Source organism: Phacochoerus africanus, chromosome 1, assembly GCF_016906955.1.
Source record: "Phacochoerus africanus isolate WHEZ1 chromosome 1, ROS_Pafr_v1, whole genome shotgun sequence".
Lineage (NCBI taxonomy): Eukaryota > Metazoa > Chordata > Mammalia > Artiodactyla > Suidae > Phacochoerus > Phacochoerus africanus.
In genome coordinates, this window is record NC_062544.1 from 28,609,466 (window position 1) to 28,635,137 (window position 25,672).

At 54.7% G+C, this 25,672-nt stretch overlaps 1 protein-coding gene across 1 annotated transcript in view; it reads left to right on the forward strand.

The window, feature by feature from the left end:
- The window catches only part of ERGIC1 (endoplasmic reticulum-golgi intermediate compartment 1), a 74,006-nt gene that overhangs the window by 7,559 nt on the left and 40,775 nt on the right, over positions 1-25,672 (forward strand). The window contains exons 3-6 of the mRNA XM_047799217.1: positions 989-1,050; positions 9,486-9,558; positions 20,283-20,377; positions 24,770-24,894. Coding sequence (XP_047655173.1) covers positions 989-1,050; positions 9,486-9,558; positions 20,283-20,377; positions 24,770-24,894 — 355 coding nt within the window. The remainder of the gene's footprint in view (positions 1-988; positions 1,051-9,485; positions 9,559-20,282; positions 20,378-24,769; positions 24,895-25,672) is intronic.

The window sequence follows — 25,672 nt, forward strand, 5'->3', positions numbered from 1 at the left end:
TCCATAGAACTGCCTGCTCAGGTTCAAGTGAAGGGGAGGAAGCCAAGAGCCTAGAGAGCCTCCCTGGGGACACTGTGTCACACCCTCCACAGACTTTTTTATTTCCCTTCCTCCTCTCAGTGGCCTGGCACGGCCTCATAACAGCAGCCCCATTTTTACAACAAAGGAAACAGGCTCAGAGAGGTGAAGTCACTTGCCTAAAGTCACACAGCGAGGAAGAAGGCCAGCCAAGATGTGAACCTGGGGCAGGCAGTCTGATTCGAGGGCCTTCACTCTTAAAACAGCTGGCCAGAATTACACCCGTGTCTGCCTGACTCCGAAACCCCAAATTCTTCCCCCACATCCCAGCACCACCCACCCCACCCCACCCCTGTCTGCTCCGGGGGGATCCACAGGAAAGAAAGGCATCTGCCTGTGTCTGGGTGGAACAAGAATCGGGAGCTGGGAGCGGGGACTGGAATCAGAGGAGGAGGTGGAGGCAGGAAAGGGAAGAGGGGGCGGAGAGGTGACGCCAGGCGAGAATGCAGCGTCATCAGAGAACTCAGGAAAGACTGCGTTTCCCTGTTCCCTTCAGCGTCAGAGAAAGCCGACACTCGGGTTCAGTTCATTCCCCTCAGGCTTTTTGAGCACCTACTGTGTACCAAGCCCAGGCCAGGGGCTGGGGACATGGCAGGGGGCAAAACCTAATGAGGTCGCTGCCCTCATGAAGGTTACATTCTCATGGGGGCAGGACCAACCCAGACCCATGACCTCAGGGGTCTGGGCCACCTGTCTCAGGTGGCGACACGTTGTGAGGACGCGCCTTGAGGGAGGTGGGGGGACCCGGTGAGGTGGGGGAGGGGGCGGCCTCCAGGCCTCTTGGAGGAGCCGGTTCTGGGGAGCAGGGCAGCCGCTGACCCATGTGGCCCATCAGCCAGCATCATTGCCCCCACTGCCTGACCCCTGCCTCCTGTGCGCGCCTCACCCCTGTCCCCTTTGCTCTCTGCAGGTTTGACATCTACAGGAAGGTGCCCAAGGACCTCACGCAGCCGACATACACTGGGGCCATTAGTGAGTAGCCCCCCCTCTTGCTGCTGCCCCCGACCCCCTCCCAGCCCCCATTCCCGTGTGTGCCCTCCCTCTGCAGAAATGCTGGGCGGGGTGGGACAGAGGGGAGACATGAGGGGCATCGAGCCAGGCCCTGCATCTCGTTCCTCAGCTCATCTCTGCCCCCACTGCAACCCTGCGAGGGGTGGGCATCACCTGTCTCCAGAAGGAGACACCAGGAATCATGGCGAGGAGCTGCCTCCAGGAAGGGCGACAGGCTCTGGGGTTGGAGAGCCCCGACCGCTTCAACTTAATTTTCTCTTCATGCCTTTTAGACTTTTGGAGTTTTTGACATAAGGATGTTTCTATCCGTTTTCCAAAAGAACCGTCTCAGGCAGATTTCAGTTTCTGTTCACCAGTCTCCACTAAAAGGACACAGGGCTCCTTGGGGAAGTGGCAGATTGCAGGGCTGGGGCAGGACGTGAACAACGTGAGCCTGGGACACCTTGTGCCAGACAACAAAAAAGTGCCGAGGGGAACACAAGGGATGAGGGCACGTCAGCAGGACTCGGGAGCCAGCACGAAAGAGGACAAAGGCCAGCTGGGGCACTTGGAGTAACACAGTGAATGATGGCGTCATTGGCTTCTAAGCCAGAGAAGGAAGAAAACATTCCTTCTCTGATCTAAATGGTGGAGAAAGGGGGAATCGTCTCACTAGAGGAATTCCAAAATATACATAAGAAGATATTTCGACTCTCCTCTCCTGCACTGCAGGCTTGTGACTTGCCATTAAAGAGGAGATGATGGGAAGGAAAGGATAACTGTAGGGTGGAGGCATCCGGAGGCGGCCCCTTCACTGAGGAGCAAAGGTTAGTTAGCATCAGCCAGTGAGGGAGAGGTCACGTGGATGTCACAGGCCCCCAGTGGGACGTGATGGGAAGGTCACCTCACCTCCTGGGACTCTTCCCCTGAAACCACAACCCAGACGAATCATGAGAAAGCACCAGACGTCCCCCACCTGGGGGACACTCTACGGGACACCTGGCCAGTCTGCTTCGAAAGTGACAAGGCCCTGAAAACCACGAAATGACTGGGGAACTGTTGCAGATTCAAGATCAAGGACACAAGGACTAAATGCAAAATGGGATCCCGAGTCAGGTCCTGGGACAGAAAGCCCGCACCAGCGGGGGAGACGCGTGGTCTAAGGAGTCTGTAGCTTAGTTAACAGTGTTGTACAGGCGTTCCCATCATGGCTCAGTGGTTAACGAATCTGACTAAGAACCATGAGGTTGCGGGTGCAATCCCTGGCCCTGCTCAGTGGGTTAAGGATCCAGTGTTGCCCTGAGCCAGACCTGCCCAGGTCACAGACGTGGCTCGGATCTGGCATTGCCATGGTTGTGGCATAGGCTGGTGGCTACAGCTCCAATTAGACCCCTAGCCTGGGAACCTCCCTCTGTCACGGGAGTGGCCCAAGAAAAGGGCAGAAAGACAAAAAAAAACCCAAAAAACAAACAAAAAAACCCCACGACAGTATTGTACACTGTTAATTTCTTCATTTTGACAAACAGTGGGGTTGTGTAAGCTGTTAATATTAGGGGAAGCTGGGCGAAGGGGGACAGGAACTTGCAGTACTGTCTTTGCGTCTATTATTATTCCACAATAATGTTCATTTTAAAAAAAAGCATAAAAACAAACCAAAAAGAATGCTCTACCGGAATTTCCCAGATGAGAAAATGGACTCAGAGAGGTGAAGTGGCATGTCTGAAGTTTCACAGAAGGTGGGCGTCCCTGCACCCCCTAGCTGCTCCAGTGCTTGGTGCAGGAGAGGGACCCTCCCCTGCAGACTTCCCCAAGCAGGACAGTCAGATTGGAACCCACTGCTCCTCCCAGGGCCTGCCCAGCTCTCCCTCTCTCCAGCTCAGCTCAGGCAGGTGCCATCCTGAGCCTGGATCTCCACATCCTTGGAGGAGGGAACAGAGCAGCCAGGCAGCAGGATTTGTCACCTGCCGGGCTTCGGGTTGGCCAGAGCTAGGTTCCTTCTCCTGTTGGCAGCTGGGTGACCTTGGGCAAGTCATGTCAGTTCTCTGAACCTCAGTTTTCATTTCTTTTCTTTCTTTTTTGGCCGTCCCGTGGCATATGGAATTCCCAGGCCAGGGATCAGATCCAAGTGGCAGTCACTACCCAAGCTACAGCAACACCGGATCCTTAACCCACTGTGCCCGGCTAGGGATCAAACTTGGGACTGAACTTGCACCCCAAGCACTCCCAAGACGCTGCTGATCCCTTTGTGCCATGGCAAGAACTCTTGAGCCTCAGTTTTCTGATCTGGGGATTAAATTGCAGTTGTTGTTGCGACTCAGCAGGTTACAAACCCGACTAGTATCCATGAGGATGCGAGTTCGATCCCTGGCCCTGCTCAGTGGGTTAAGGATTCGGCGTTGCCATGAGCTGTGGTGTAAGTCACAGATGTGGCTCAGGTCTGGTGTTGACATGGCTGTGTCTGTGGTATAAGCCGGCAACTACAGCTCCGACTCAACCCCTAGACTGGGAACTTCCACATGCTGCAGGTTCAGCCCTAAAAAGCGGTGGGGAGCGGTGGGGGAAGGGTCATGGCTGTGTAGGTTATGTGCCAACCCCTCAGAGCTTGGACCATGTAGCTCTCCTTACCACTGCCTTCCCGGAGCCGGCAGCCTGCGAGGGTCTGTGACTGCAGAGGCTGTGACGCTGTGTGTCTTGGTCCCCACGGAAATGACATTCAGGGGACATGAGAGGAAAGGGGCTTGTTGGTCTGGCTAGTCGCCTAGTTTATGAACCTGGTCACAAAAACTCCAGTAAGGCTTCCTGTCCCCTTCCTGCCACCAGCTTCGTTGCAGGCTCTGCAGTTTCTCTCTCCTCAAGCATGTTTAACCATCAGGTCTGTGTTCAGTTTTTTAGAAATATACTCTGGCTTTGAAATACCTGTGTCGTCGCTATAAGCGCAGATGGGAGCATGCATGTCCCACACGCCTTTCCTACCGGCACGTAAATGGCCACCAGGTTCTTCTCCAGCTGTGTCGTGTTCCATGATCTGCCTGACCCCTGGTTGATGCAACCAGCCTCCTGAGGGTAGGCGTGCCCATTCCGGCTTATTGCTATTACAGACATCCTGGTCCGTGTGTTTTTGTATCCTTGTATGGTTAGGTCTGTAAGGTAACTCTCCTAGAAGAGGAATGACTGGGTCAGAGGGCAAGGTACTGCCACATGGCCCTCTGGGGACATGGTCGGATTTGCCGTCTCAACGAGAGTGTGCGAGAGGGCAAGTTCCCTTGCACAAGAGGAAAGGCGTGAGCGTGGGAAGCCAGCCCTTAGCTACCATTCAGTGAGCAAATATTTATTAACCAGGTCTGGGCCAGGCCCCGTGCCAAGTCCTGGGACCACGTTGATGAATGGGCTTCCGTCTTTGTCCTTGAAGAGCACGTGACACACAAACACACCATTTCATGACGTCACAGTAAGGGCTATTAATAACTGAAGAAACCAGCAAGGGCGCTGGAGACTCACAGGATGAGCTTTGAATGTTGCCTCTTCCACCGAAGCAGCCGTGTGGCCCTGGACCAATTCCTTGACTTGCCAGGCTCTGGGGGCTTGGTTCTGGTGCTTCTTTTGCTTGCTGCACCAGGTCTTTCACGAGCCAGCATCCTCCTGGGGTCACATTCCTGCTGCCAGCGCCTGAGTCAGTTTCAGAAATCTAGAGTCAGAGAGCCTGAGCGTCTTGCCCAAACATGGATTGAAAAACTCCTGATGTCACAAGGCCGTTCTGATGAAAATACTTCCTACCTGCCTTCACGATTTTTATTCATTCAGTCAGTCATTCAACAAATATTTACTCCACACCTCCTCTGAGCCAGGTACTAGGCTAGACCCGGAGGCCCCACTGGTGCTGAGACATTGTCTCTGTCCTCCCGGTCCGGGGACAGGGTCTGGGGAGCAGACCCAGAGACTGGGCTGCCGGACATTCGGGATTCAGCTGTGTAGACTCTGCACTTACCACCTGCTCAGTCCAAGCCTGGAACGATGCATAGTTTGGAAAGAGGCCTCCCATCTCTGTCTCCCCACCACCTCCGATCTGCATAGAGTCAGAACGTTGGGGCCCATTTGCAGGCTCGGGGCAAGGAAGGCAGCTGGAAAACCTGCATTGGTCTGAGTCAGCATTGACCTTCAGAAACACCTCCCTATTTTGTATCTGTTCATCATTAAAGCAACCAGAGTTCCTGTGTTGCTCAGTAGTAACAAACCCTACTAGCATGCATGAGGATGCAGGTTCGATCCCTGGCCTCGCTCAGTGGGTTAAGGTTCCAGCATTGCTGTGAGCTGTGGTGTAGGTCACAGACGCGGCTCCGATCTGGCATTGCTGTGGCTGTGGTGTAGGCCAGCAGGTATAGCTCTGATTTGACTCCTAGCCTGGGGACGTCCATAGGCCTTCGGTGCGGCCCTAAAAAAACAACAACAACAGCAAAAATAGTATGTTTTATTAAAGCAACGCGTGGATTGCTAGGGCTTAAATGTGGGGTGGGTGGGGTGAAAGTGATTCTGAAACATGGGTCAGAAATGGTGCAAGATTCCAGGTGAAGGGTGCCTTACCCGCCTGGCTGGATTCTTTATCAGGAGGCATCACAGCCGGACTGCCCAGGTGAGGAGGGGAAGGTATGAGCTGGGAAACTTGGATGGCCAGCTGGTCTTCTGCAGTGCATTTGTTCAGCAGCTGGAGAAAGACACTGGACATTAATTTCCAGAAAGGCCATGAAAATCAACAAGCAGTGTGGCCACTCCGTATAAACTGGTGTGGCACCTGCTTAGACGCAGGTTGCCGAGCGAGTGAAGCACAGTTGAAGGGATGTGTGTCTTATGCTGTTGACTTAGACGATAAACTCGCGTGCCCGCGGCAGGACAGCCGCTGGAAGGGCGGTACCTCTGGGCAGGGGGCTGTGGGTCAGGCGCGAGAAAGAGACTCACACAGTTTGCCTTTTTCCATAACGATGATTTTTCTTTCAGGTGCGTGTATAACCTTCTCCCAACACGCACGCATACACAAAGTAAACCCCTTAACCTCTGCCCCCTACAGCTTTTTTGAAGTTTGGAGGAACTGGGGAGTCAGGCTAGTGTCCCTCACGTCTGGGTGTGGTTTTGGATGTGGCTGTCCCTCCCTTCACTTGTAGTCCCAGACCTCGGCATCCTCTTTCTTAAGGTGCTCTAGGATGCTGAGGCTCCAGCCCACCCTCCCATGTCCCTGGGCCAGGCTCTTCTCTCTCTGAGCCTCCACTTCCACAGCCTCCACGTGGGCTCTTGCCTCCGGTCACGCGGGAGCGTGAAATGACGAGTATCCATTAGCTCTCCCACGGCAGGGCCTCTTAGGTGCCCAGCAAACCCCTCTTCTCTGCCTTCTTCCCTGGGAGGGCATCTCAGCTCATTTTACCGAAGGTAGATGATGTAAGGACAGTGACAGTCATGACGATAAATACTTCGTTACAGCGTCCACCCCGTCAGCGCAACCAGGTGCAGGCTGTCGAGAATGCAGCCGACTCTGCAGTTCCCTGGTGGCTCGGTGGGTTCAGGATCCAGCGTTGTCACTGTTGTGGCTCTGGTTACTGCTGTGGCACGAGTTCGAGCCCTGACCTGGGAACTTCTGTGTGCCATGGGCACAGCCCTTCCCCAACCCCCAAAAAGAGAGAGCGAGCTATGAGCCAGTTCTACAAAAGACTGGGTAAGAAAGGAGTACATGAAGTCCTCAGAGAAAGAGTGGTACAGATGGAAAACCAAACTAACCATGTGTCCGAAGACTTTCATGAATAGTCACGTGAATGGATTTAGGTTCATTTTCATCCTGTTATTAAAAACTTTAAGGAGTTCCCGCCGTGACTCAGTGGTTGACGAATCCAACTAGGAACCATGAGGTTGTGGGTTCAATCCCTGGCCTTGCTCAGTGGGTTAAGGATCCGGCGTTGCCGTGAGCTGTGGTGTAGGTCGCAGACGCGGCTCAGATCCCACATTACTGTGGCTCTGGCGTAGGCCGGTGGCTACAGCTCTGATTCGACCCCTAGCCTGGGAACCTCCGTATGCCAAGGGAGCGGCCCTAGAAAAGGCAAAAAGACAAAAAAAAAAAAAGCTTTAAATTGAGTCTGTTCCTCCCTCCTGCTTTCAATAGGCACATGTTTCTGAAGGAAACACTTTTGGGTGTAGACAAGTAAAAATTCTAGGATCCAAAAAAAAGGGACTGTAGGCAAATCAACAGGTGGGACTGGAAACTTTTTTTTCTTTGCAGGAAACTAAGGGTCAACCCTTTGCCGCATCACCTTCCCCCATTCACCAGACCACCCTCCAAAGTCTCACTGATGAAAATCCTAATAATGAGCTAATGCTCCAGTTCTCATTACCTGCCAGGCACTATTTCAAGTCCAGCCTCTGTGGTGTGGAGGTTCTCAGTCGGCCCCATAAAGCAGGTGCTGCTGGTGGTGCCATTTTACAGATGAGGAAATGGAGGTGTTGGGTAGGGGCGGGGGGCTAAGTAACTTAGCCAGGGATGCACAGCAGGTGGGCCCACGCTGTGTGAGCCCTTGCCCCCCACGTCTCTGGGGTAAAGCCAGATGCGGCACACTCAGCCCTCGGTCTGTTCCCCAGGGGGCCGGCTCCCTGCTATGCCCACAACTCATTGTGACCTCCTGCGTGCCCAGCCCCAGGCCAGGCACTGAGCTGTCGAGTTTTTGCCATCCAGGATGTCAGTCTAAAGAAAAGGACAGCCACAGATGACCAGTAACATTTAAAAAGGGTTCAAATGGAAGCTGGGAATACAGAGTAAAGTGTGACCAGCTCCACTTCTGAGGGTTGGGAGAAGTTTCCCACCAGAAGGAACATTTGCGTTGGGCTTCTACCTGGGAGGATGAGTAGGAGTTCACCAGGCAGAGAGGATGACCAGGGAGGAGGAAGGACAATGGGGAAGGACATTCCAGATAGAGGAACCACATATTTAGGGAACAGCACGTGGCGTGGGGTAGCTGGGTGGTTAGAAGTTGGGGAGTGTCAGGAGATGGGGCTGGTGGTGAGTTGGGGGCCAGCCTTGGGGCACTTGTTATGTCCTGTCCCAGGGAATGACTCCAAGGTCACAAACTCCGGCATCATCAGGGGCCAGGCAGGTGAGGTAAATACAAGTGATGTGGGCCCACTGGGAACGCCTTTCGTCCTCTGCATTTCGGACTTCTGGGACCATCCTTCCCTCCCATGAAGCGCTGCCTCTTCTCTTAAAGCATAGCACTGGGTGGCCTCATTGTCCTGCCTCTGATGCGAACAGCGGCACAACATTGATGGTACCACAGCGGGTGGTGATAGATGCTCCGCCTCAGCAGATGCAGGGCAGCAAGAGGGAGTGGTGGGGCCTGTGGCAAACTGGTGAGCTCATACCTCCTACAGGAACAAGGGCTCAAGTGTTCTGGAGCAGCCGGAAATCTGGACTGCTATGTGATATCTCTGGATTGTTCAATGTCGACTCCAAATTTTAATTTTATTTATTAATTTATTTTTTGCTTTTTGGCCGCCCCACGGCATATGGAGTTCCTGGGCCAGGGATCAGATCCAAGCCACAGCTGCAACCTAGTGTGGAAAGTAACATAATGTCTTTTCTATCAAAGGAAGTCTTGGTGACTCCATGCTGCTCCAGTTTCACTGAAACACCTTCCTGCGACCGCCCCCCCCCTCTTCTCCCAGTAACAATTTGTTCCACATTAGCCCACCGAGAAGATTGTGCACCCTGAAATGACCCATGGGAAGGGGATAGGTACATCGCCTGCGTTAGGGACAAATAGGGAGGGTCTTTTCTTCTTTGCGCGGCGCTCTTTGAGCACCCACCCCCTTCTGCAGAAGGAAAGAGCTGTGTCGAGATCTCCCCGTGTTCATGTGTGTCATTTTCCGACACTGACGATCTGAGCCATGTCCCCAACACTAGGCCATAGCTGCAGCAATGCCAGATCCTTAACCCACTGTGCCAGGCTGGGGATCAAACCTGCATCCCAGGGCTCCCAAGACTCTGCCCATCCCATTGCACCACAGTGGGAACTTCCAAATTTTAAAATATGTGTCACTCGAGCCAAACAGAATACATCTGTGGGCCACCGATGTGCAGCCCTTGGTTTTTGACTGATGTCTGCATTAAAATGCCCTTGTGGAAGGAAGTCAGACTGGCCCCTTGGAGGGTCTGCCTGTGTGGGGGTCACTGTACATGGGTGGGTGGGGGAGAGGTCAGAATTATTCCCAAGGTGGTTGACTTTTATGGGAGTGGGGAAGCTTCCTATCAAGGCCAAGAATAAGAAGGGGCTTTGCAGGGTCTGGGCCTCTGTCCCCTTCCCTGTAAGCAGCTTTCCTTGCGGGGGGGGCTCCCTCCTCCATCAGCGCCCCCCCCCCCCTTAACTGTGCGTCTGCCTTCTTTCTTCCAGTCTCCATCTGCTGCTGCCTCTTCATTTTCTTCCTCTTCCTCTCGGAGCTCACCGGATTCATAACGACAGAAATGTAAGTCACATCCCCTCCCCCCCGCCCCAAGGGGCGTTCCAGAACTTTCGGTGGGGGAGGGGGACTGGCAGACGAGAAGGGGAAAGGGGCTTTACAAGGGAGAGACACCTCTAAACCTTCCGTCTGGTGTTTCCAAGCCTGTGGCATCAGCCACTCCTCTGTTTCTTAAAAGGGTTTTAAAGCCAAGAGCCAAACCCAAGGTTGCTTTGTTAAAGCCGAAGAGAAAACGCTGGTTCCCTTCTGGGGTCGAGGAAGCTCCTGTTTGTCGTCCCTGTGTTTGGCCAGTGGACTTTTTTCCCTCTGAGTCATCCCAGGCTTGTTTGATGTTCGAGCTGGAAGAATTCAGAGAAGGAAGACAGGCAGCTCTCCACCCGAGAGGGGGTGAGGTTCTGACATCAGAGCCGGGCCCCCACCACCAAGCCCCCTTCCCTGTCCCCAGGCCCACACTGGGTGAGGAATCAGTGCAGGCTTCCTGGCAGCAACTGACGCATGGTGAATCCATCCCTGATTCCTAGAATCAGCCGTTGTTCAGATAACCTAGTAAATGCTCAGGGCCTTTGTAACCCCGAATGCCATTGGAATTATTCAGTTACAGCCTCATCGGATGCCCCTCTGAGATGAATTAAACCCAGAAGCTTCCTGCCTTCACCTCTGGCTTCTAAGCCTCTTCATTTCCATGTTTACAACCCAGAAAGCCCTCACAGGCCTCTGGCTGCTCACTCCCCTGTCCAGCACTGGAATTTTCTTTTTCACTTAGGGAATTTCTTGGTTTCCTTTGCCTCCCTCTCAGCCATCAGACGATAGGACACTGAAGACAGAGCTGAGCGCCCAAGAGGGTCTCTGTTGCCCTATAACCACGACCCGCTTTAACCCCTCAGCCGGTCCTGGGAGGTTGTTGCCCCCTCTTTACAGATGAGGAAACCGAGGCTCAGAGGGGTGAAGGGACTTGGCCCCGACCTGCTCCCACAGGAAAATCAGTCTGGGCCCCTCCACCCCTACCCCAGCTCTTTTCTGAACAGCACCCTGCCCTCCTTTGGTTGGGGGGGGGGGCGGTCAGGAGAAGGTGGATTTGTCTTCTCTGTTCCTCGGAGCAGGTTCTTAACCCTGATGGCACCCGTGCCCCAGGGGGCCCCATGGAGTGGTGGAAGGAGGACTGGACAAGGGCTTGGGAGACCCAGGGCCAGGGCTCTGCTCAGTTACCACCTGCTCTGTGACCCTGGGCAGGTTGCCAAACCTCTCTGGGGCCCAGTATTGCTGGCCAAACAGGGGAGGGTGCGCCAGAGATAAGGCTCCTTTCCACATCTGGGGAGGCTTGTCAGCTTCCCAAGACACGACTCCTTGACCAGGCAGGGGTCAGAGAAGGATGTTGTTTCCCTGGGAATTGACTCTGTCTTGGAATTGGCTCTGTCCCGGTCACGTGTCTTCCTGTCTTTGCACATTTGGGCCACTGGACATCTCAGGGGTCATCCCATTGTGATTTGGAGGTGAAAGCAGAGAGAGCAGCCAGAGATTGAGGCCTGCTGTGTGCCAGGCACCTGCTGTATGCCACACCCCGTTCCCTGGGAAAGGGGGCTGCAGTGCAGGCCTCCCATGTTCTGAGCAAGGTGACAGGGGGTACCCATGTGACAGCAACAAGGTACCAGGTGCAAGGCTTTATATATCTCAGGCAGTGACATTAGCAAGTGCAAAGGTCCTGAGGCGGGAACTACCTGGTCTGCGGGAAGAGCAGATAGAGAGCTGGTGTGGCTAAAGCAGAGCGAGCAGGCAGAGAAGAATCTGGAGACCGTGCAGGAGGTGGAGCAAGTCAGGCTGGGCCCTGTACACTGCCCTGTATTGATGGGAATCAGCCTTGGTCCTGAGCCCCCAAAAGTCAGGGGCCAGGTCTGCCTGTTCACCGCTGTGTGGCTCCCTGCTCAGAGAAAATGCAGGTGGGGGACACAGATCATCAACATTGAATAAAAAGGAACGTACCAGTTAGGGATAAAGGCTCTGAAGAAAAAACAAAGCAGGATCGGAGATGGGGAAGGTGTGTCCTATTTCGTAAGGCTTTATTTCACAAGGTGATTTACCTGAAATGTGCTTAACGTAGTACCTGATAGACTGAAAATTTCTTTTGTTAGAGTTGAGTCGATGTGCAGTGTGTATCAATTTATGCTGTACAGCATCGCGACCCCACCATACACTTAGATATATACACACACATATATGGATGTCCACACTTTCTCCCATAGCATCTTCCGTCATGTTCTACCCCGAGATCGGACGTAGCTCCCTGTGCTGGGCAGTAGGGACCCCGTTGCTCATGCATATCCTTTCAGGCATTTATTCATTTCACACCTCGTCCACATCTCACAGGAGAAAGACTCGGAGGCCGCTCAGCCCCTGGCATGTCATGAGCTCCCTGTGAGTGTTCATTTCCTTGTCCCTGCCCTCGAGTTAAGAAGGGGCCTCCCCCGTGTCCTGCCACCATTCTGAGGAGCAGTATTTTCAGCCGAGGTCAGCTGAACATACTGAGGTGCTGAGGCAGCGCCCCAAGAGCTACATTTTGATGTCACAGCTGGTGACTGCAGCCGCCCTGTGCAGGGTCCTTGAGCAAGCTCATTCCACGGACCAGGGCAGGGCTGCCCCTTTCCCAGGAGCAGACTGTGTGCCCTCCGCCCCGCCCACTCCCCCCCTCCAGGACTTCCTCTTCCTGGCTCCTGGGGACATTCTGGACAGTCTGGTCCCACCACATCCCTGGAGAGGAAGAAAGATGAGGGGCCTTTCATTGAGCCCTCAAGATGAGCCCCTCATCTTGCCTTGTGTCTGGCCCCCGGGACTGACAGTGCGGGGGAGAGGGGGTGAGAAGAGACACCTGTCTGGGCCGCAGGCTCCATCCGTGATGCTACCGGGACCCTGATGCCTTCTTGGTCTCCACGGCCTCTCGAGCAAGGTGCAGGGGTTGCCAAAGGCAGTCCTCGGGGGTGAGGACTCCGCAGAACAATCCAGGCAGAAAAGGTTGTGCCTGGGAGTTTGGTCCTCAACCAGAAGCTTCTCTGACCCCTAGGAAGCCCTGCTGATCCCGGAAGGACTGCGGGTCACAATTCTTTTCCTTTTCTGGGTGGCTGGCCCTCCCTGGCAGTTTTGTGACCACAGTGGGCCACTGCCCCCCACCCCCCCAACCTGCCATGAGATTGTAACCCAAGGAAATGAGGTCACCGCTGGTTGGATCAACATCTCTCCAGCCCTGGCCTGTGGTTATCAGTGACCTAAGAGGCTATTCTGGCCTGGCCGGGAGGGCGAGGGAGGCCTGTTTGTTTGGGTGGTTGGACTTCAACCTGGCTGTTGACTATCCTTGGGAAAGTGGCCCCGCAGGCTGCCCTGATGCTCCACGTTTCCAGGGGAGTGGCACCTCCCTCCTCGGAGAATGTGGCCGCAGAACATTCCAGCCTTTGACTGCCCAGGCTCTGTCTGCTCTTAATTATTAACCTGATGATGATTTATAAGAAGATGTAGTCGCTAGAACTCTCCGTTGATAATTTATAGCTTAATACAGCTCATCATACTTTTCAGTTATGGTTTATAATAGGCGACCCTGTGCCTGCCACCTACGTTCGCACTTTACAATCCTCGTCTCATTTTATGGTCACAAAACCCCTTGCACCAAGGCCTGCTATTAGCATTAGTCTCACTCGATAGCTGGGGAAACAGAGGCTAAAACCACGATGAAGTTATTAGTGAGAGTTAAACCCAGTCCTGTGATGCCAAAGCCTAGACTCGGTACCCAGGCCTCTGCATCCCACCCTTTTCTTTTTTCTTTTTCTTTCTTTTTTTTTTTTTTGGTGGAGGGGGACGCGCCCATGTCATATGGAAGTTCCCAGGCTATGGGTCAAATCGGAGCTGTAGCTGCCGGCCTACGCCACAGCCATAGCAACACAGGATCTGAGCCGCATCTGCAACCTACACCACAGCTCACAGCAACGCCGGATCCTTAACCCACTGAGCCAGGCCGGGGATTAAACCTGCGTCCTCATGGATGCTAGTCAGATTCGTTTCCACGGAGCCACACCGTGAACTCCCCACCCTTTTCTGCCCAGAGCACTTTGAAGCCCAGGGACATGGGAGCTGCTGCCTTTTGTTCAGAAGACCGGAAGGCCTGGACACACCCTTCCTGGGGGAGGTGGCCAAGCAGACAGGAAGCCATTGGCCACCGAGTTGGAACTTGGACATCACCTTGAACTGTGTCCTCACATCTCTGGTAGCTGGCCCAGAGTGGGGAGGCCAGTAGCTTGGCCAAGAGGAGGAGCTGGATGGCTCCCTGGGGGCCCAGGTTACCAACTCTGAGGCCGGATTGTGAGCCAGGGCCAGGAAGAGAGCCGTCATGTCACATGGAGGTGCCATGGGAGGCCTGAAGGCTTCTGAGCATAGAGTGATAGGATCGGGTTCATGCCTCAGAAGATCACCTCTTGCAAAGATGGGTTTGGGGTGGGGTGACCCTGGAGGCCAAGGCCTGGAGAGGGAGCTGGGCAGCGACCCTAGGCAGAGGGGCTGAGGGTCCTGGAGTGAGGGCTGTGGAGAAAGGGGTGGGGGCAGGGCCAGGTGGCTGCAAGGAGATGGGTTCGGGACATCCTGCTGGTGGGGAGCAGGTGCTTGCTTACACCTGGAATGGCCCCGAGCGCTCACTTTCATACCCTCGCCTTCCGCTCCCACCCCAGGCCCTTCCTGCCAGCCTTGCTGCTGTGTAAGTTTCCATTAAATCAGATTATTAAGCATAGAGGTCAGCGACTTTGGGCAGGAATCTGAACTATTCAAGTGCTCTTCTAAAAGCAAATAAAATTGTTTTCCGTCGATGTCATCGGATTCACGCCTCAGCCTAGAATTTCAAGGCCCTCCGTTACATTCCACCTACGCTCCCCCCACCCATACCGCCCCAGTCCCTCTCCTCCTCTCGCCCTACATGGCCACTGCTTACTGACCCCCACGCCATCAGTCCGCAATCCGATGACATCCGATGCAGTCCAGCATCCCCCACCTGGAATGTGCACCCCCCCACCCCAGGTTGTGAGCATGCGCTCTCTGCTGCTGGCTCAAGGAGCCCTTGCCCTGGGGGGAGTGGGAGGGAGGCAGACACTGCACCCCACAGGGAAACAGTGGGTTGGGGTGACAAAGGGAGGTTTGTGGGACACAAAGGGAGTAGACCCCTTGGCACCTCCATGCCCTGTAGGTACTTGGGCCACGGTAGGGTAGGTTGGGCGTCTGGAGATTATCGGAAAGACGGTGCATCACCCGTCTGCTTCACGGGTCTGCTTGGGGACAGTCTCTGTCTGTGATTGATTCCTGTCCCATCGGTGGAACGCCGTGGAAAGAGCTTGGCCCCGGGTGCCAGTGACTCTTAACTGCAGTTCCTGCTTCTGCCTCTTCCCAGCTATGTGATCTCGGCCAGTCTTTGATCTCTCATCCTCTGAGCCCCGTTTCACGCTTGTGAAAAGAGAACAGCGACCCCTCTTAAAAGCTGGTTTGCTGTGAGGATTAAGTGAGAGCCGCTGTGTGAAAGGTCCCAGCGGGAGTGCCTGGCACCAGAACAGGGGCATCTCGTGCGGGTGTTAGAATATACCGGGGGCTGCCGCAAAGCTGTGAGGTAGATACTGTCACTGTTCTTGTCATAAGCAACTCAGTAAGCAGTGTGATATTCGTAGTAACAGTAAAAGCACTGGACATTCATTGAACACGTACTGTTTTCTAGGAGTGTGTCTGTGGTTGTCCTCGCTTTACATCTGGGGAAGTTGAGGCTGGTGAAGGCAAAGCCCACTGTAGAAGGTCAACCAACCAGGGGAGCTAGGATTTGAACCCCGAGAGCCTGGAATTTCGGCATGCTGCCTTATTGTCTTTGCCCAGAAATCTTGGCACTTAGCCCTACCTAGCACCTGTGCTCTAGGCCCTCAGACGTGGGTAACATACGGAGCCCCAGCCCCGGGCACCCTGCAGCCTGCCAGTCCTCAGCCGGCCCTGGGAAGTAGCTGGAGCCTTATCCCTTTTTTTCTCCCCCTTTTTCTCCTTTTCTTCCTTCCCTCTTTCCTTTCTTTTTTCTTTTTTCTTTTTTTTCTTTTTTTTTCTTTTTTTTTGCTTTTTAGGGCCTCACCTGCGGCATATGGAGGTTCCCAGGCTAGGGGTTGAATCAGGAGCTGTAGCCACTGACCTATGCCACAGCCACAGCAACGCGGGATCTGAGCCGCATCTGCAACCTACACCACAGCTCACGGCAACGCCGGATCCTTAACCCACTGACCGAGGCCAGGGATGGAACCTGCGTCCTCATGGATACGAGTCAGATTTGTTTCCCCCGAGCCACGACGGAAATGCCTTATTTTCTTTCTTTCTTTTCCCCCTTCCTTCCTTCCCTTTCTTTCTTTCTTTCTTTTCCTTCCTTTCTTTCCTTCCTTCCTTCCTTCCTTCCTTCCTTCCTTCCTTCCTTCCTTCCTTCTTTCTCTCTCTCTCTCTCTTTCTCTTTCTTTCCTTCTCGCTCTCTCTTTCCTTCCTTCCTTCTCTCTTTTCTCTTTCTTCTCTCGAGGTGTATGAGGTGTGTCTACCGTACGTACACACAACAAAGTGCATGAATGTTAACGGTGACACTTGATGAATGCGTGCCTGTGTTCACACCCGTGTCACCATCACCCCATCAAAACAGCACATCCCCACCACCTGGAGGGTTCCTAAGTCCCCTCCCAATCAGGAAACCCACCACCACCATTCTGGCTTCCAGTACCATTGGTGATTTTGCCTCTCTTCACACTTCATAGAGAGCACTCCCTAAGCTTTACAGTTGAGGAAACCGAGGCTGAGGGAGGTGAGGCAACTTGCTCCAAGTGGCAGAGCCAGGAGGTGAGCCTACATCTGTCTGCCACTGCCCCCACGAGTTCTCATCACCCGCCCATGCTCATGACAGGAGGAGTCTGGCCCCAAGCAGCAGTGGTGAATCCATGAAAAGCATTGCTTTTCCTTCTAGGTGGGCTGATTTCTAGCCTCCATTTGTCTTTTAAAATCAGTTTAACTCCGGAGTTCCCACTATGGCACAACGGGATCAGTGGTATCTTGGGAGCGTTGGGATGCAGGTTCAATCCCTGCCCAGCACAGTGGGTTAAGGATCTGGCGTTGCTGCAGCTTCAGCTAAGTGGCAACTGCAGCTCAAATCTGATCCCTGGCCCGGGAGCTCCATATGCCTTGGGGCGGCCAAAAAAGGGAAAAAAAAAAAAAGAAAAAGAAAAGCCAGTTCGGCTAGGATGTGAGCCAGCCTTGGCAGACGCCTGCAAGTGGTGCAGAGGGCCCTGGCAGGGGGCGGCAGGAAGCCAGGAGCCCTGGAACATTTTCCTTGGATGCAGAAGGCGGCTGTATTGACCTCATCGGGCCAGTGGCACAGGTGGTTGAACTGTGTTTATCCTGCAGCCCCAGGGCCCTTCAGGAAGGCGCCTGGGAGCAGCCAGTTCTGACCTTACATAACCAGACTGGCTCCAAGCTCTGCAGTCCAGTGAGTTTTCCATCCCTCCCCAGCACTTCAGCCCCTGGGAGCCTGGGCTCCGTGGGCCAGGGGGGACCTCCTGGGGCCTCGAGGGTGAGCTCACCTTGGCGCCGCACCTGGGATCCACCTCACTCTGTGCTGAGGTCACCCTCCGAGGATTGCCAGGGGCTAACATCATCCCACGATGTGCACGGCCCAGCCTCCCAGGTAGGAAAGGTGAGTCCCTTCTCGGAAGAGTGTCACGCAGCTGGAAAGGGAAGCTGGGGGCTCTCCCTCTGTGACGCATCGATCTCATTCCCAGCAACCCTAGAGAGCTGGGAATTAAGGCAGGGGTGGGAACTGGGCCCTGAAGGCTGAGGAGCAGCATTCAGCTTTGGGGAAGTTGCTCTTTCTCCAGTGGAACCTCCGAAGGCCCCGATCCCTCTTCTCCCACTGGCTCCTGACTTCTTCCTGATCTCTGATGTGGCCCCACACCGTGAGCCGGCCAAGCACAGGCCCCTGCTGCCTCTCTCGCACCCTGTGGCCTCCGAGCTCCAGCTTTCTCCCCCTCCCCCAATTTCACCCTTGACCCTGGATGCTGAGGACAAGAGGGAGGGAGGCAGCGTGAGCCCTGGAGAGCCCAGGGGAGGGCAGAACGGAGTTGGCATTCCACCTAGGCCAGGTCTTGCTGGGCGACTCCAGGGTGCGACTCACCTTCTCTGAGCCTCTGTATCCTGGTTCTAAATGAGGCTCAGGACAGTTCACAGGAACAGAGGGGGGAAGGTGACTGCACCTGGGTCTGCTTGGGCCTTGCCTGGCTTACTAGGCTGGGGGGCCCAGCGATCTGAAGGCTAGGCTGAGTCTGCTGCTCTTTGGGAAGGTCTTTGGGACCCCCCCTACAAGGAAGCAGGCTCCAGGAGTTTTTGGAGCCCACCGTTTCCTGTTCATCGCCCAGCAGCTCTCACACTAGGAGCCAGGGGTGCAAAGACAGGGTCTTAGTGAAAATGAGGTGCTCTTGCCCTGGCCTGACCCATTTGTTCCCAAAGACGGGGCCATTTGCCAGGCTCTGAAGTCCAATTGTTTAGAGCCGGCAATCCTTCTTTCTTGACAGCCTGTGGACAGGACCCACAGGGCCTGATTTCTGCTTCAAAGAACCGCCGCCCAGACACCTTGAGCACTGCCCCCTAGCTGCCCATCAGGCCAGGCTTTAGATTCTGTGTCCTCTCCCCGTGGGGCGTTACCTGGGAATCGGAAGTGGGCTTCAGCCACCGCCATCTGGTGTCCACTCAGCCGCTCCTCAGGGATGTACCCGAGTCACCTTGAACTTGGCACAGCCATATGGAACTCGGTACCCCCTCCTTCCCCCATAGTTCTGCTCCTCTTCCAAGGGCTCCTAACCCAGCAAATGATTCCAGAAAGAAACGTGGCGGTCCACCTGCATCATGCCTCCCCCGACTCCCGCCCCGTCCATCTGTGGGTCCTGGCCGCTCTGCACAGCACAGCCCACGTCCCTCCCTCCCCTGCATCCCCACCACGCCAGGCCAGGCCACCGTCTCCCACCTGCACCACTGCAGTGGCCTCCCAGCTTGCCCTGGTGCACAATCACCCCTCTGGTCAGTCCTGGAAGCCACCAGGGGAGCCTTTCAAAGTGCCGAAGGCCTCACCCTGGCCTCCGTGCCTGACCTGTCTGCTCCCCCTTCTCCGACGGCATCACAGCTGCTTCCCTCTGCTCTTCACTGCCACCAAGGTGACCTTCGTCCAGTTCCCCCAGCTTCCAGCCTCTGCACGTGCTGGCCCAAGGGCCCCCCCGCCCCCCACCCTTTGCTGGCACAGCATCCTCATCCTTCAGACCTGAGCTCCCATCTCCTCAGGGATGTCTTCCCAGCCCCCTCTCCCCAGAGGGCCGGCACCCTGTGGGTCTCCCCATCAAAGCGGCAGTTGAGATTGGGGTAAGGGGTTTATTTAAGAAGTGAGCAGTGTCTCTCAGCTCAACAAAGGCAGGGACTGTGTCTGTCTGGTTCCTCGCTGTCTCTCTGCCTGAATACTTAGCATATAGCTGGCAGGTCCCAATGTACTGCCAAGGTGTCTTGGCTGTCTGTGGAGCCACCTGCCCCACACTGTCTCCCCCCGCCCTGCCTAGGCACCCACGTCCTTGTCCCTGTAAGCTGCCACCATGTTACCTTGCAAGGTAAAAGGAACTTAACAAATGTGATTACGTCAAGGGCCTTGAGTTGGGAGGTGGCCTGGGTTGTCCAGGTGGACGGCAGAGAAGCACAAGGGTCCCTCTCAGAGCAAGTTAGGAGGCCAGAGCGGAGAAGACACGGGCGGGTGGGCTTGGGAGATGGAAGAAGGGGCTCTGAGCGAGGCCTCTAGAAGCCAAAAAAGGCAAGAAAACCGATTCCCCTCTTGGAGCTTCCAAAAGGAGGTCAGCCCCACAGACCTGTCTCAGACTTCTGACTCCCCCAAAGTATAAGATAATAAATGTGTGCTGGGTTAAGCCACTAGCTCCGTGATCATTTGTCCTAACAGCCCCAGGAAAGTGATGCATGTATTCGTCTAGCTGTGTCTCAGACCTGGTGCCCATCCCGGGGCTTTGTGAAGGCTGGGACACTGAGAACGAGCCCCCAGGGACCCTCCCCCCACACACAACTTCCCAACCAGTGGGGGAGGGGAGCTCAAGAAAGGAGGGAGTCAGGACTGTGAGCCTGTTGGCCAGGCCGTGATCCCCAGTACGGTCTTATTTCTCATTTGAGTGTTCAGAGCGCCCTGTTAACAGTGGGTAATGGGGAGTTGCCTGGTGGTCTAGTGGTTGGGATTCGGTGCTTTCACTGCTGCCACCTGGATTGAGTCTCTGGTCTGGGAACTGGTGTGAAATCCCACATAATTAAAACAACAACTACAACAGTGGGTGGCGGTATCCCCATTTAACATATGGGCCCACAGAGGTGACATTATCTGCCCGAGTTCCATAAAAAAACCTGGCGGTGTCAGCGTTGGGAAATGCACCTGACTCTGAAAGCTATGCTCTTTCCACCGTCCCCGTCCCGTCTGGTCCCCCTCTTGTCCTTGTAAGCAGTATGGCCCGCATTTGGAGGGTGCCACGGAGCTAGGAGCCCCGCTCCCCTGTGCCCAGCAGGTGCAGGCTTCCCCCAGGCCGGAGTCCTGGTTCTCCCAGGGAAGTGTCCCTGGCTGTCCGCTGCAGCCTCGATGGATGCCCCCATCTCAACGAGGCTTCTGTCCTTGTCTCCCTCAGCGTGAACGAGCTCTACGTCGATGACCCGGACAAGGATAGCGGGGGCAAAATTGACGTCAGCCTGAACATCAGTCTACCCAATTTGCACTGCGAGTGTGAGTATCGCCAGCCTCCCTCTGCTCCGACGAGACACCTCCCCTAGACAGTGCTGTGTGTGCAGAAATGGCGAGATAACCAGGACAAGGGGACGGCAAGCTGCAAAACAGGCAGCAGGAAACTCTCCCCAGTGGAGCAGGGCAGGGGGAAGATGTGCTCAGATGTTCCTGTGCACACACACAGGAAAGTGCTAACAGAGGTGACCTCTGGAGAGCAGCCATGTAGGTGTGGGGGCGTCTCTAGGGTCAAGTTCCCAAGAAGCAGAGGCTCCATTTGCGGCAGGTGATTTATGGAGAGGGGGCTGTCAGGAGGAACCTGCGAGGGCACGAGGGAGGTGGCAGGAGCAGCGGAGCTGTGTGTTGGGCTGAGGTCTAATTGCAGCCTGATCCCAAGGGGAGCCGGGGCGTGTCAATGACACCATCGTTTGTCCCGCCTGGTAGCAAGGAGGCTGGCCATTAGGCATATCCTTGGCTGACGGCTGCAGGGTGGTGTGCTGGGAGGGTTGGGGGTCATCCCAAGGCAAGAGGACCTCCAACCAGCCCAGAGTGGTCACTTGGAAAAGGATACAGCCCTGAGCTGGTAGCAGCCGTGGGAAACTTCCTTATTCACTTCCTCCATTGTGTGTCTCTGTGGTTGGGTTGGTTGGTTGTTTTTCATTTGCTCCAGCCAAACGAATGAATTCCCTGTACAAAGCAAAGCCCACTGGGAGTCTGCTTTGGAGTCAGATTCTGCTCCTTTGCCTACTCAAGGTGACCTGGCTAAGGTGACCTCTCTGAGTCTCAGTTTCCTCAGCCGCGAAATGGGCACAGGGCTCTCTTGCTTGAGGTTGTTGGGAGGATCAGGTGAGCTGGTTCCTAGAGTCGGTAACGAGTGGCCTGGGTTTCCAGCTGTCCCTCTGCCCAGGCTGGCTCAGACCTCATGCAGGCCCTTCTCCTCCCTGCCTCCCCTCCCCTCACCCCCGCCTTCCCACTGCAGGGCGGAACGCTGGGTGGGTCTGCGGCAGAGGTAGGCAGAGGCAGGCCTGTTACTGCTTTTAGTGAGAATTACATCACCATTTTGAGCCCACGGTGGGCCCCAAGCCAGAGAACCTATTGAAATAGGTTGGTTTTATTTTTATTTTCTCTCTTTCTCTTGGAAAAATAATTCCTCTGGCAGCTTCTCATTCAGGAACTGGTCATGTCCTCTGGAACAAGGAACTGTTTAGGCCAGAGGACTGGGGCCAGTGGGGGCGGGCAGGGAAGGAGGGAAGGGACGTGGTTCCAGGCTCCATCCCAGCTCTGGGTGGCCACCCAGAAGGGGCTGGGTGGCCTCAAGCTGGTGGCTGCGCCAGCCCAGCAGGCCCTGCCCACCCTAGCAGGAGCCCGCACCTGGGCTTTTCTTTAAGAGAACTTCAAGTTTTTATCATAGGAAAAAAAAAAAATGCATGCTCATCATTGTACCTTTGGAAAATCCGGAGCAGCAGAGAAGAAATTGCCCATAATTCCACCCCCACGACAGCGTCAGTTGACATTTGACGCCGTTCCGTCCCATCGACCTTCCCTTCCGTGCGTTTCTGAACATGGCTGAGCTCATGCTGCCTGTGCAATCTCGTATCCTGCTTTAAAAAAAAATGTTTTTCTGTTACACAACTAATACAGGGGTACATTTTTTTATCTTTAAAAATGATACATGTTCAACATACAGAAATATAGGAAGAAAAAAGTAAAAGAAGCACAGGCCTCCCAGCAAGCCATCCACCCCAGAGGAAGCCTCTGTTAGCAGCTGGGACCCCTTCCCCCAACCCCGGGAATGTGTCTTTCTGTCTGTCTGCAAACATAAGTCATGTTTGGTTTTTTTGTTTTGTTTTGTTTTTTGTTGTTTTTTTTTCCTTTTTATATAATTGGGGACTCAGTTACAGGAGACTTTGCTGGGGTGTCTTGTTTTTTCCATTTACATCTTGGAGCCACTCTTCTATTACTCATAATATTAGTTAAATAATAACCACAGCTGCCGCTTATTCAGCTATTACTCCAGGTTGGGCCCTGTCTTGAGTCCTTTAGCTGTATTAGTGCTTAAGATGAGAGCTGTTCTAGCAGAGGGGCCAAAGGGTGTGGGCTCTGGATCCAGACTCTGTGGGTTCCAATCCAAGTGCCATTGTTTCTTAGCTGGGAGATCTCAGGCAAGTAACCTAACCTCTCTGTGCCTCAGTGTCCCCCAGTAAAAGATGGGCCTGATAATATTACCTATTCCATAGGAATGGCCAGATGGTTCCTTCTTATGGAAAAGGCACTTGAGGGGTTCCTGTTGTGGCTCAGTTATAACAAATCCGACAGGTATCCATGAGGATGTGGGTTCAATCCTTGGCCCCACTCAGTGGCTTAATGATCCGGAGTTGCTGTAACCTGTGGTGTAAATTGAAGAAGCAACTCAGATCTGGCGTTGCTGTGGCTGCGACATAGACCAGCAGCTGCAGCTCCAATTGGACCCCTAGCCTGGGAACTTCCACAGGCCTTGAGTATGGCCCTAAAAATACAATACATATATTGTTCATTCAATATGTATGAAAAGAAAAGGCACTTGGAAGAGTATCTAACCCCTAGTCAGTTCTGTTTTAATTTTTTGAAATCCTAATCCTCATGTTTTTATCCTGATCAAGCCCAGGATAGAGCAAGAAACTGAAGCACAGAAAGGTTGGGTAACTTGCTCGAGGTGCCACAGCCAGTAGGGGTGGAGCCAGGAACATAGACAGGACAGCCCCAGAGCCCACTCTGAGCTGCCTCTCCCCACATCTGGCTACAGCAGTCCAGAGGTGGCCAGGCCACTGACCAGTCCCCTGCTGACAGGCAGTTGGGTTGCTTCCAGTTGTCACCATTTCCAATAAGGTTGTCCTGAGACTTGAGCCTCTCTCCGGACGTGTGTGTGTGTCTGTGTGTCTGTGTCTGTGTCTGGAGGATGGCTCCTGGGGGCAGAACTGCTGAGTCAAATGGGGACCTGCTTGCATTTCTTGTCATTATTATAGCATCACCATTTCCCACGCACAACAGGCCAGGGAGCCTTGGGGGCTTTTGGGTTTTTTGTTTTGTTTTGTTTTGTTTGTCAATTTGTCTTTTTAGGGCCACACCCAGCACATATGGAGGGTCCCAGGCCAGGGGTTGAATCAGAGCTGTAGCCGCCAGCCACAGCCACAGCAACACAGGATCTGAGCCACGTCTGCGACCTACACCACAGCTTACAGCAACACCAGATCCTTAACCTGCTGAGGAAGGCCAGGGATCGAACCGTCATCCTCAGGGATGCTAGTCGGGTTTAACTGCTGAGCCACAATAGGAACTCCAAGAAGCCTCATTTTTCACGGTGCATCCCTCCCCCTTCTGTGGACAGACCCTCTGTGTCCTTTCATCCCCGCTGAGGAATAGCGGCATCTTCCTTTTTGTCCCTTTTCCAGTTTTCGCTGAAAATTGCTTCCAGCTATTCCTTCTCTGTATTGCAGCCTATTTCCTAGTGCTCCATTCAGGGAAATCTCTGCATGTCAGAGTTGCCAGCCTTCCCTCCACCCCCTCCCGCCCCCACTTGCCCCTTGGACCATCTCAGGGAACACAGTCGGCCTGGGACTGCCCATTCCGCAGATTGGGAAGCCGAGTCGCAGTAGGTGATGGAGCGTCCCATCAGCGTCAGGACCAGGACTCCAGGCCCCAGGTTTCCCATTTAGTGCCCTGAGGAACCGAGAAAAGGGCCCACTCTCGGGGAGGGCAGGGCCTGGAGGAATGGATGCTGGGGAAAGGATGCTGTGAATGCATGACCGCTTGAGCCTGAAGGACGCCCCGGCAACCCAGGGACTGAGGCAGAGGAAGTGCTGACATTTATAAAGTACTTGCCACCTCCTGAGCGTCAGGCCTCGGGCGAGCATTCTCAACATGTAGTAATTATTGGATCCTCCTGACTCTCCAAGGAAGCTTTAATGATTATCACCTCTCCACTTACAGAGGAAAAAAGCCAAGGCATCAGGAGGTTTAGTGCCTCAGCCAAGGTTGCAAGGCAGCTAAAAGGCAGGGCCAGGATCGAGGTGACCTTCTAAGCCTGCCCCTCGCCGGCTTCCCCGCAGCCTCGCATCTAGCAGAGTCCTCACCCCTGTGCCCTGCAGCCCTCCATCTGTGGACCCCTTAGCTGCCGCCTCCCCTGACTCTCCCCGGTTCCTTTCCAGCCAGCAGTGGCAGGGGACGGGAATGCTGTGTGCACCCTTTCGGTCCAGCCATCAGTTTCTCCTCCTCCTCTGCTGGCTGACACTCGGGCCCTAGACTGTGAGCTCCTGGAGAGCCGGGGCGGGGGGGGGGCGCCTGTCCCAGTCCCAAGGGGAGGGGGCCGGTCCCTTTTCTCTGAGTGTTTGTGACTCTTCTCCCCCTCGGCTCCTGCAGTGGTCGGGCTGGACATCCAGGATGAGATGGGCAGGCACGAAGTGGGCCACATCGACAACTCCATGAAGATCCCGCTCAACGACGGGGTGGGCTGCCGCTTCGAGGGGCAGTTCAGCATCAACAAGGTATGGAGACCCTGCCCGGCCCCCTCTCACCTGCTCCCCACCCCCTGCCTCCCCTTCCACCCTGGAAAGTGGATGGCAGGGCTGTGTGCCCACTCGCCCTCCCCCTCTCCCCGCGACAGAGCCCTAACAAGCTGGGGACCAGCGCCCAGGTGCCTGGCTCTTCCTGCTGCGAGTCTGGGTGGGGGTTCAGGTTCCCTGAGGTGTGGCGCTCCCGCTGGCTGGTTCAGGAAGGAGCTCCTCTTCTCCTCCACACAGAAGGGGAAGACAGGGGGATTGGCAGCCCTGAGCCCCAGTGTGCATCCTGCCTGGGGTACCCCCTCTTGGCCAAGCAGAGCCCTCCAAGTCGCTTCACCCGTCTTCACCTCCGCGGCACACCTTTAGGCTGAAGATGTGATGACAGTAATACTGTAGTGACGTTAGTGACTCTGCAAAGTTCACATGGTGATTAAATGAGCTACTACACAGTCATTCATTCAGAAACCTTGTATCAAGCACCTTCCACGGGTGGGTTCTTGGCTCTGGCAAGGCATGGACTAGGTGGGGGGCATTCCTGGGCTGGTAGGGCTTCCGTTGTGGTGGAGGGAGGCAGACAATGGGCAAACTAAAAAGTGTTTCAGTGGGTGGTGAGGGCTGCGATGAGGAGTAAAGCAGGGGGTGGTGACGGTGGGTTTGGAAGAACCTGGTCGGCTCCAAAGGACCATTTAGGTATTGCTGGGGTTTTGTCGCTAGAATCAGGAACTTCAGATCCCAAATCCAGAGTATGAGAGGCGTACACTTG